This window comes from Taudactylus pleione, unplaced genomic scaffold (assembly GCF_031769625.1).
Source record: "Taudactylus pleione unplaced genomic scaffold, aTauple2 ptg000174l, whole genome shotgun sequence".
Lineage (NCBI taxonomy): Eukaryota > Metazoa > Chordata > Amphibia > Anura > Myobatrachidae > Taudactylus > Taudactylus pleione.
The window spans coordinates 7,309,201-7,321,579 of NW_028284576.1; the positions used below are offsets into that span (position 1 = coordinate 7,309,201).

General features: G+C 44.9%; 1 protein-coding gene across 1 annotated transcript in view; it reads right to left on the reverse strand.

The window, feature by feature from the left end:
• SYTL4 (synaptotagmin like 4) overlaps positions 1 to 12,379 on the reverse strand; it is an 81,166-nt gene that overhangs the window by 34,856 nt on the left and 33,931 nt on the right. The window contains exons 3-6 of the mRNA XM_088475584.1: positions 10,241 to 10,456; positions 7,955 to 8,073; positions 6,475 to 6,577; positions 4,269 to 4,385 (exon numbers count right to left, since the gene is read on the reverse strand). Of these exons, the coding sequence (XP_088331710.1) occupies positions 4,269 to 4,385; positions 6,475 to 6,577; positions 7,955 to 8,073; positions 10,241 to 10,456 (555 nt within the window). The remainder of the gene's footprint in view (positions 1 to 4,268; positions 4,386 to 6,474; positions 6,578 to 7,954; positions 8,074 to 10,240; positions 10,457 to 12,379) is intronic.

The following is a 12,379-nucleotide window of genomic DNA, read 5'->3' on the forward strand; positions in this document are numbered from 1 at the left end:
GCATAGGAGACAGTCACCTGGATGTAACCGGAGTGCTTCTTTATACAGTGTACCCTGATGCTACATACAGTATAATGACTAAGCATAGGAGACGGTCACCTGGATGTAGCCGGAGTGCTTCTTTATACAGTGTACCCTGATGCTACATACAGTATAATGACTAAGCATAGGAGACGGTCACCTGGATGTAGCCGGAGTGCTTCTTTATACACTGTACCCTGTGCTACATACAGTATAATGACTAAGCATAGGAGACAGTCACCTGGATGTAGCCGGAGTGCTTCTTTATACACTGTACCCTGTGCTACATACAGTATAATGACTAAGCATAGGAGACAGTCACCTGGATGTAGCCGGAGTGCTTCTTTATACACTGTACCCTGTGCTACATACAGTATAATGACTAAGCATAGGAGACGGTCACCTGGATGTAGCCGGAGTGCTTCTTTATACAGTGTACCCAGATGCTACATACATTATAATGACTAAGCATAGGAGACAGTCACCTGGATGTAGCCGGAGTGCTTCTTTATACAGTGTACCCTGTGCTACATACAGTATAATGACTAAGCATAGGAGACGGTCACCTGGATGTAGCCGGAGTGCTTCTTTATACAGTGTACCCTGATGCTACATACAGTATAATGACTAAGCATAGGAGACGGTCACCTGGATGTAGCCGGAGTGCTTCTTTATATAGTGTACCCTGATGCTACATACAGTATAATGACTAAGCATAGGAGACAGTCACCTGGATGTAGCCGGAGTGCTTCTTTATACAGTGTACCCTGATGTTACATACAGTATAATGACTAAGCATAGGAGACGGTCACCTGGATGTAGTCGGAGTGCTGCTTTAGAGAGTGTACCCTGATGCTACATACAGTATAATGACTAAGCATAAGAGACAGTCACCTGGATGTAGCCGGAGTGCTTCTTTATACAGTGTACCCTGATGCTACATACAGTATAATGACTAAGCATAGGAGACAGTCACCTGGATGTAGCCGGAGTGCTTCTTTATACAGTGTACCCTGATGCTACATACAGTATAATGACTAAGCATAAGAGACAGTCACCTGGATGTAGCCGGAGTGCTTCTTTATACAGTGCACCCTGATGCTACATACAGTATAATGACTAAGCATAGGAGACGGTCACCTGGATGTAGCCGGAGTGCTTCTTTATACAGTCTACCCTGATGCTACATACAGTATAATGACTAAGCATAGGAGACGGTCACCTGGATGTAACCGGAGTGCTTCTTTATACAGTGTACCCTGATGCTACATACAGTATAATGACTAAGCATAGGAGACGGTCACCTGGATGTAGCCGGAGTGCTTCTTTATACAGTGTACCCTGATGCTACATACAGTATAATGACTAAGCATAGGAGACGGTCACCTGGATGTAGCCGGAGTGCTTCTTTAGAGAGTGTACCCTGATGTTACATACAGTATAATGACTAAGCATAGGAGACAGTCACCTGGATGTAGCCGGAGTGCTTCTTTATACACTGTACCCTGATGCTACATACAGTATAATGACTAAGCATAGGAGACAGTCACCTGGATGTAGCCGGAGTGCTTCTTTATACACTGTACCCTGTGCTACATACAGTATAATGACTAAGCATAGGAGACGGTCACCTGGATGTAGCCGGAGTGCTTCTTTATACAGTGTACCCTGATGCTACATACAGTATAATGACTAAGCATAGGAGACGGTCACCTGGATGTAGCCGGAGTGCTTCTTTATACAGTGTAACCTGTGCTACATACAGTATAATGACTAAGCATAGGAGACGGTCACCTGGATGTAGCCAGAGTGCTTCTTTATAGAGTGTACCCTGATGTTACATACAGTATAATGACTAAGCATAGGAGACAGTCACCTGGATGTAGCCGGAGTGCTTCTTTATACAGTGTACCCTGTGCTACATACAGTATAATGACTAAGCATAGGAGACAGTCACCTGGATGTAGCCGGAGTGCTTCTTTATACAGTGTACCCTGATGTTACATACAGTATAATGACTAAGCATAGGAGACGGTCACCTGGATGTAGTCGGAGTGCTTCTTTATACAGTGTACCCTGATGTTACATACAGTATAATAACTAAGCATAGGAGACAGTCACCTGGATGTAGTCGGAGTGCTTCTTTAGAGAGTGTACCCTGATGCTACATACAGTATAATGACTAAGTATAAGAGACAGTCACCTGGATGTAGCCGGAGTGCTTCTTTATACAGTGTACCCTGATGCTACATACAGTATAATGACTAAGCATAGGAGACAGTCACCTGGATGTAGCCGGAGTGCTTCTTTATACAGTGTACCCTGATGCTACATACAGTATAATGACTAAGCATAGGAGACAGTCACCTGGATGTAGCCGGAGTGCTTCTTTAGAGAGTGTACCCTGATGCTACATACAGTATAATGACTAAGCATAAGAGAGTCACCTGGATGTAGCCGGAGTGCTTCTTTATACAGTGTACCCTGATGCTACATACAGTATAATGACTAAGCATAGGAGACGGTCACCTGGATGTAGCCGGAGTGCTTCTTTATACAGTGTACCCTGATGCTACATACAGTATAATGACTAAGCATAGGAGACGGTCACCTGGATGTAGCCGGAGTGCTTCTTTATACACTGTACCCTGATGCTACATACAGTATAATGACTAAGCATAGGAGACTGTCACCTGGATGTAGCCGGAGTGCTTCTTTATACAGTGAACCCTGATGTTACATACAGTATAATGACTAAGCATAGGAGACGGTCACCTGGATGTAGCCGGAGTGCTTCTTTATAGACTGTACCCTGATGTTATATACAGTATAATGACTAAGCATAGGAGACAGTCACCTGGATGTAGCCGGAGTGCTTCTTTATACAGTGTACCCTGATGCTACATACAGTATAATGACTAAGCATAGGAGACAGTCACCTGGATGTAGCCGGAGTGCTTCTTTATATACTGTACCCTGATGCTACATACAGAATAATGACAAAGCATAGGAGACGGTCACCTGGATGTAGCCGGAGTGCTTCTTTATAGAGTGTACCCTGATGCTACATACAGTATAATGACTAAGCATAGGAGACAGTCACCTGGATGTAGCCGGAGTGCTTCTTTATACAGTGAACCCTGATGTTACATACAGTATAATGACTAAGCATAGGAGACAGTCACCTGGATGTAGCCGGAGTGCTTCTTTATACAGTGTACCCTGATGCTACATACAGTATAATGACTAAGCATAGGAGACGGTGACCTGGATGTAGCCGGAGTGCTTCTTTATACAGTGTACCCTGATGCTACATACAGTATAGTGACTAAGCATAGGAGACGGTGACCTGGATGTAGCCGGAGTGCTTCTTTATACAGTGTACCCTGTGCTACATACAGTATAATGACTAAGCATAGGAGACGGTCACCTGGATGTAGCCGGAGTGCTTCTTTATACAGTGTACCCTGTGCTACATACAGTATAATGACTAAGCATAGGAGACGGTCACCTGGATGTAGCCGGAGTGCTTCTTTATACAGTGTACCCTGATGCTACATACAGTATAATGACTAAGCATAGGAGACGGTCACCTGGATGTAGCCGGAGTGCTTCTTTATACAGTGTACCCTGATGCTACATACAGTATAATGACTAAGCATAGGAGACGGTGACCTGGATGTAGCCGGAGTGCTTCTTTATACAGTGTACCCTGATGCTACATACAGTATAATGACTAAGCATAGGAGACGGTGACCTGGATGTAGCCGGAGTGCTTCTTTATACAGTGTACCCTGTGCTACATACAGTATAATGACTAAGCATAGGAGACAGTCACCTGGATGTAGCCGGAGTGCTTCTTTATACAGTGTACCCTGATGTTACATACAGTATAATGACTAAGCATAGGAGACAGTCACCTGGATGTAGTCGGAGTGCTTCTTTATACAGTGTACCCTGTGCTACATACAGTATAATGACTAAGCATAGGAGACGGTCACCTGGATGTAGCCGGAGTGCTTCTTTATACAGTGTACCCTGATGCTACATACAGTATAATGACTAAGCATAGGAGACGGTCACCTGGATGTAGCCGGAGTGCTTCTTTATACAGTGTACCCTGATGCTACATACAGTATAATGACTAAGCATAGGAGACAGTCACCTGGATGTAGCCGGAGTGCTTCTTTATACAGTGTACCCTGATGCTACATACAGTATAATGACTAAGCATAGGAGACAGTCACCTGGATGTAGTCGGAGTGCTTCTTTTGGAGTCAGTTTTGTAGCTGTTGAGACTCATCTGTTCCGTGGATTCTGTGTCACTACGCTGATCCCTCAGATCTGGAGATCCGGTAATCTTGCTGCAATACAAGTAAAGCATTAATATTAGACACTCTGCAGGTGCCAAGTACTGAAAGATGGACATTACTAGTACAGCAGCTGCCAGATAAATCAAGGTAATTAGGGCGGGATGCACCAAGCATCGCCCGTCAGTCATCCCATGCATAATAACAACGGTATGCATGAAGATTTGCAGATATAAGCACAAAGGACAGGTCTCCTGTCAAGAGCTGTCCTTCGCGATAGAAAGACTTCCGGGTTTATGACCCATAAGTCCATGTGCGCATTCGTCATAAGACATGTACGCCGAGGGGGGTGCTGGGAGGGAGTCTATTGGATCCCTCTCTGTCAGAGTGCGAAAAGAAGCCCATACACTTCTATTGGGCAATGCCATCTAAACATGGGCATTGCCCACTGGCTTCAAGCTGCGAAAAGCTTTGCTCTCCGGAGCACGGTGCACATGAGAAATGTGGTCAAACCCCCAAAAACTGCATATTTGGGGGTTTGACTGCATAATTGATGATAGCGCATCCCGCCCCTAATGAGAACACGTGTGATCAGGGGGCACATTCGCATCTTCAGCAGAGATGAATAACTAAAGAAACAACTTTTCCCCAAAAAATATTCTTATAGTTCTCACCCAAAAAATACAGAACATCCCATAGGCTGGACATTGACTGAGACAGACATTGCTGTAAAAAAAACTGTTTTGAATTATCACATGTAATAAAGACATTTATGATATTCCCCCCTCTCTCTCATTAATTATTTATGCCATATTTAATACCTCCTTATACAGTGTTTTACACACACATAATACACTTACATATAAAATAATCCACGCCAAAAACAACCTAATCTCTAACCCTGCTCCCCACCCCCAAAAATAAATTTCTTCTGGACGTGACTTAGACCCAGAGCCGTAACTAGACTTTTTGGTGCCCTGTGCCAGAAAGAGCATTGGCGCCCCCCTCATTTTTCAAAGGGACATAATGCACCCAAAAAAGGGCCATAGCCTCATGGGGAAGGGCCAGGGAAGAGATAGGGGAGGCCAGGAGATGTTGGGGATGAAATAAGAGGGAGCTACAAGCAAGAATGATAATAAACAGAAATTTTACAGGCCCAAACAGCACCCCCTGACCTGTGGTGCCCTGTGCCATGGCACCGGCCGCACTACCCTAGCTACGGCCCTGCTTACTTCCATGTAAGCCACGTCCTTTTGAGATCCAAGATTCAGGACAGTCCTATGGAATTTGGGATAGTTTTGAGCTATGCATAAGCAGGGCTAAACCGAGCAGTATTTTCATAGAAAATAAAAGTGGATTATTCAATGAAAGGGCTGTTACTATAGGGGATAAGAAGTTGGACCACAAACCTACCGTAGGTGTACTACTAGTCTGGAGATGACTCCCAAGAGCAGATATTAAACATAAGAAAACTATATTACAGGAATGGATTAACCCAACTCCCATAACTTTCACATTATATAAAGAAACACTGAGATTTATTTTTAGAATGGATTGGGTAGAGACTATGTTTAATAGAGAAAAGAAGGCCTCTTTCTTTTTTGAGAGCTGGGAGAGTTATATCACCACCCTGTCAGTCACAATGCAAACACAAATGTTCAACTGTATGAGTAGGACACAATGGTATGAGACACAGATATTGATGGGAGACTCACCAATTCAATTACCACTGTATTCCTAAAATAAAAATATGAGCTTGGTCGATGGGTGGACGCCGGACGGAACTTCACTTCATTATATGTTTTTACTCTTTTTTTATTTTTACAATATCAAGAGCTAAATAAGTATCAGTAAATGTTATTTGATTGACAGAAATTATTGTTAAACAAATGGAAAATTTAAATATTTGTAGATTTCAAATATGTAATTGAACTCAGTATTGTTATCTTTTTGTATTATATAAATGATTGCTTCAATTTAAAAGAAAAAAAAGAAAAAAAAACAAAGTTTGAAATGCGTTGAATGGACCATCTTGGCACACCACCATTTTGTATGGCGCATCATTAATGGGATACAATTAATTCACATTAAAATACAAGACATTAAAACTTATAATGTGTATCTCTTATTAAGTTTTGTTTACCCGGTAGGCCTCTGTGGACTCCGCTGTCCTTTTCTTGGTCTCTGCTCATTGAGTTGCTGGGAATGTTCAAGCAGGGTCTGCGCCGTGGTCTCTCGCTTGTTAGCTGATAATAACAAAGTATTTATTATGATTTTAGTCTTCCATCTGACGAAAGAACAACACTTGAGGCATATGTTCCAAGATTCCCACATCAGGCCAGACAGCCCCGATGCTGGGGGACATCCCAACAGTCAGAACGTTTGTTCCGATGGCCAGAAGCATTGGGGGATGTCCCCCATTCACCATGCTGAGTGGGTGTCATGCAACACAATTGTTTATAGGGTAGTGGAGGTGGCTTGGGGCAGCCTTGCACTTTAGAAGGCACATTGCATGTCTACACCATGGCATGGTGACGTTCCTCATCAAAGGAGAGCAAATTTGAGTGTTGGGAGCAAGAGAGGAAAAGTTACATCACTGCGATACCGTAGCAATTTTATTGCGGGCGGCCCGGAGATGGGATCCTCCAACCCGTGGTCCCTGCACTGCAACTGTGAGTTCCACCACTCATTGGGAGGTATGTATCCATTGCCTATGCATATCGGAGGAGGCCATTTGTAGACTGAAGCCATATTCAAGTTAACAATTACTTCAATTGCTGCATTTTCATGAATTTTGGTAGAGAAGACAAAATGCCCATCATCCACTGGGTCGCTAGCTAGTGTGGCCTCCATATAGCCTCATCCCCGCTGTCTCCCCCAGCCCCATTCATCAATGTTCTCTCTAGACTCATGCCCACCCCCCTGCATCTCTCCAGCCTCAGTTTTAATTTTTCACACCCATATGTTACAGGACATTTAGGAGCATCTTTGTTGGGGGTAAATGAATAGACAAACATAAATATAAGCCAACCCAACTATCACTATAAGGGGTTGGTCTTTAAACCTATGCCTGCAGTCCTCAAGGTTTGATGTAAATGCTCTTTCACCTAGGTTTGCTAATCCAGGCCCATAATGCTCCAGGGCTCACAATCTGAAGTTAACAATTTGGACATGCTGGGTCAATAACCCCTAAACGCCACATTTTACTCAAGCCTGGGGAACCATAGCATGCATGCACTGATGGCGGCCAAAACTATTGGGGGCCCGTCATGGGATCCTCAGCGAATTGCTGGATGGAGGGAAAAGGGGGGTTAGGGTTCATTCCTCATATATTTTGTTTTTCAGTTTTTTTATTTTAAAAAGGAGACAAGTAAAAATGTCAGTCATATACATGGTAAGAAAAGCAATGTATAGGTCCACGTTTCCTGTGCAAAAGAGGGAAGAACATATAATAAAGTAGGGGGATCACAGAATGGACTCAGGGTAGATGAGTCAGTGGTGGTTCCCCCTGGATGCACCCAAAAGGCGTGGCAACAAATATATATATTTTTTTTAAAAGGAATTCCCCATTATAACAATGAGTGTACACAAAGATTGCAGCTCTCAGCACCAACCACGAATACCTGTTAGTCCTGTAGGTTTATGACGGAGCGATATCCTGACTAAGTCACTGCCAAGTCGATTTGCAAAACGATTGACTCTCTGATCATAGAACCAGTCTCCGGTTGTTTTCTTCAGTTCCCTGTAAATAATGGAATATCACATAGTGTACTGTCTGCTAATCGTACACAGATAAGAGCCCATAACAGGGGATGATGGAGACACGTAAATTAGTGCTGAGTACTTAATTGGGGTCACATATGCACCATTTTACTTTCAAACTAGAAATTCATTGCCCACTGGTGACATGACGCTTTCACATTGCTAGAAAGCTGCGGCCGCTTCTGTTGCTGCCGCTTCTGTTGAGTGCTGGATGCAATAAAACAATCACAGAAATCTATTTTCCACTAATCTCCTACACCTGATGCATCAGAAGTCATACGTTTCACAGATTATATTTACAGAGACACGGGGTGGGAGGGGGAGTATTAGGTAACAGCGGATGAATCTGAAAATGGTCTTTGTTGAAAACATGTCAGAGTGAAGTTATACATAGTCTAATAAACTTTGGGATACATTTACTATGTTGCATATTTATCAATAATCAGGTCCTAGACCCAATAATTATAATTTCTTATCGCTGCCATTTGAAGAAATTAATTCGAAATGAAGATTTGCATGAATATATTAACAATACACACACGGGAACAGGGGCTCTAGAGGGAGCCCATCCCTGCAATGTGTTAGGAGGGTTCCTAGTACGGAACCCTCTCCTGGCATTTCCTGCAGAGTGTTAGCCCATAGGCTACAGTGTGGCCGAGCTTGGTAAATCCAAGAGTCTATAGCAGCAGCGGCGTCACTTACCTGGGTGACGCCCCCTTATGTGTGCAGAGCTTGGGGGCGTGACACCTCTTTCTCAGCTTACAGTGGGCTTACCCATTGCCCCGGCAGCTGCTGGGGCAGCCCACAGCCTCCCCCCCTGCCTCTCCCTAAGTTGCGGCTGCCCGGTGATACCATCCCTCGGGGCGACACCAAAATAGCAGAGCAGCTGTGCTATTGTGGTGTCACCCCCCTCGGATGGTGTCACCCGGTGCAGCACGCACCCCCCTAGTGTAACCAGTGTATAGCAGCCCCCATAGGTTTCTACTTCTGCTGACGGAAATGGAAGAGCCGCAGCAAATATCGGAGATATCCGTTTACCTCCCTCCTGCTTATATCCTGGGGATCTGAAAACAGGCATTTTCAGGGAGTTTCCTGCAATTATTAATTGATTATTAAATAGGCCCCTCCGCCCCTTTATATTTTACAGTGTACAGAGCTGCTTGTGCCGTTCTCCACCCACCACCTACATACAGAGTATGTAGCTGCTATATAAATGATACAATTGTCAATTCACTATGACCTCATACTATATGGGTCAGTGATGTCACTAGCTGCCAGCGAATGATAGGCTGTGTTCTCCTAACTACTGGTTCAGCCCACCTGAAGGTCACTGTGCAATAGGACATTATGGGATACATAGCTGCTGCACATGTTATATTTCTGGTCATATAAGGTCGTATAAGGGCCTCATTTATTAACGAGTTTTATCATCAAAACGAGTGATAGATGTCACTGTTTATGATAAATGGTGCTCCAGCCAATCAGCTCCGAACTGTCAGAAAAATGACAGTTGGGAGCTGATTGGCTGGAGCACCATTTATCATACACAGTGACCAGGGGCGTTGCTAGAGAGGAGGGGGCCCGTGTGCAGTCTCCGACACGGGCCGCCTCCTCTCCGCCCGGCAGCGCATTGAGATGTGCGCGGCCAGCGCCGGAGTTATAGACTCTTGGCTCTTAAGTGTGCCCAGACTCTATGGTGTATGCACAGGTCACCGGGAAAATGGCCGCGGCGGCCATTTTCCCTGTAATGTGCATACGACGGGAAAATGGCCGCCGCGGCCATTTTACAGTCGTTTTACAGTGCCGGACGCCCGTGTTGACGTGGGATTCCGGAGAGGTAAGTATTATTATGGGTACAGGGTGTGCGGTGCGGGCCCCCCTCGACTCAGGGGCCGTGTTCCCGCACACCCTGCACCCATTATAGATACGCTCCTGACAGTGACATTTATCACTCGTTTTGGTGATAAAATTCGTTAATAAATGGGGTCCTTAGTGCCCCCAGTGGGGCGTGACCATACATGTGAGGAAGAGTATTTCTGGTGAGGAGTAAAGCACACGCCTGGTGCGATGTGGACAACCGCTCATGTTAATTTAACACTAAATTAGTCTCCCAGACTTTTTAAGGGGGGTTTATAAACTGGACTCACGCCTCCTTCATGCAGACGTTGCACTTCCAGCCTCCAGTGGGGGTGTCCGTACGGCAGTCCTTGCACACCAGGTGGTTGCAGCTCCGGCAGGTGTTCGCTTTGGGTGGAATACGCCCCATATTCTGCTGGCAACGGGCGCAGGCTCGGTCACTGTAGCGCTGACTCCCCCTTTTTGCTCCTTTTCTCCGTATATCGAGAAGTTCGTTCTTTAACCTCCTGGTGAGAAAGAAGTTTAGGGGAATTTCCGATAAACATCAGGTTCTGCAATCAGCGTACTCACATAATTACAGGTTTTACTGTAGTAAGGCTTTTATTGTGAGATAACGTCAGCAGACTATAGCAGCGGCATTGTGTCATTATTATACCATACACGTATATACTGATGTGTAAGTGAAGGAAAATCTGCACACACAAAAAAACAGTATAACTGAACTAAAAAAAAGTTTTCATGAAAAATTTTATTTTATATTTAACCATTTAGGGGTAAAATTACTAAAGTGAGAGTTTTTAGAAGTGAGTTTTAAAAGTGATGTTGCCCATAGCTACCATATTCTAGCTATTATCTTCTAGGAGGTGCTAGTTAAATGTTAAGTAGAATCTAAAACTCACTTCTAAAATCTTTCACTTTAGTAAATTTACCCCTTATTGTACACAAAGGGGCACCGGGCTGGGAACTATTGTTCTATTAGTGTCCTTTACACATTCAAGGTGATGGGTACGGGATGCCGGCGCTTGGGATCCCGGCGGCCAAAATCCAGATGCCGGCATCCTGACAGGGATACAGACACCTGCCGGTCGGTATCCTAAACCTCCCCCTTTCCCTACCCCTACCCCTAACCCTCCCCGGTGCCTAAACCTAACCTCCCCCCTAGTGCCTATTCCTAACCTTCCACTCGCTGGTGCCTAAACCTAACCCTCCCCCCTCAGTGTCTAACCCTTGGCCTAGTTCCTAACCCCTAACCTTCCCCCTAACTCCGCTACTTACCTTTGGGGTACCAGCATCCCCTTTTTTGGAATACTTAACGTATCTCACCTGAAAATAGTGCTTTGATTGTAATTGGTAATTTATTATAATAAGACAAAGATCATGTCCGCTCTGTCAGTCCCTCCATTGGTTGCCAGTTTTCTACCGTATTCAATACAAAATACTCTTACTTACACATAAGGCTATTAACCAAACCACACCAACATACATCTCTTCACTCCTCTCAAAATATCTCCCAACCCGACCTCTCCGCTCAGCACAAGATCTGTGTCTCTCATCCCCACGCATTACTTGCTCCCATTCATGGATATATGGCTGCTCCCACTCTGTGGAATGCCCTACCATGCACAATAAGACTTTCCTCTAGTCTCCAAACCTTCAAGCGTTCCCTGAAAACTCACCTCTTCAGGCAAGCTTATCAGATTCCAGAACCGCCCACATAACCTTCATAGCTTCCATATCCAATTACACAGTCCACGCATAACCTCACACATTGGGCTCTATTTACTACAATCCGCATTTAGAATTCGGTTGTAGTGTGATATTATCACAGGGATTTACTAAAAATCCCTTGCAGGGACAGAGCTTGCGATACAGCTCTGTCCCTGCGAATCCCCTCCGCACACTTATCACCGTATTTTTCGGAAAAAATACAGTGACAAGTGCCTGCGCATGCGCTGACCGACTGCTGCTAAGCCCCCCCGCCCCCACCCACGCGATCGCGACCCCCCCGCTTCCTTAATTACACTTACCTCCGGTGATGTCCTCCGTGGCTCTGGTCAGCTGATCTCCCATCCTGCACTGTGATGACCGGGTCCCAGTGCAGGATGGACGACCAGCTGACCGGAGGGAGGACATCACCATAGCCCCGATCTCCGGTCCCTGCACTCAGGTAAGTTATTTATTTATTTTTATTTTTTTCTAGCAGTGATCAGCTTGTTCAGACCACACAGCTGATCACTGGGGCCGGATTCGGGCTCTGCTCTGCCTGTTAGAGCAGAGCAGGAGTCCGATAACCAGGGGAGACCCTGGATAACGCTACCTCTAGGTGACGTTATTATCACAGGGCTTCCCCCGGTATATTTTCACAATTTATTTTTAGTAACTTGCAGACAGATCGCATTTCCCATTACAATTATGGGAAATATGATCCG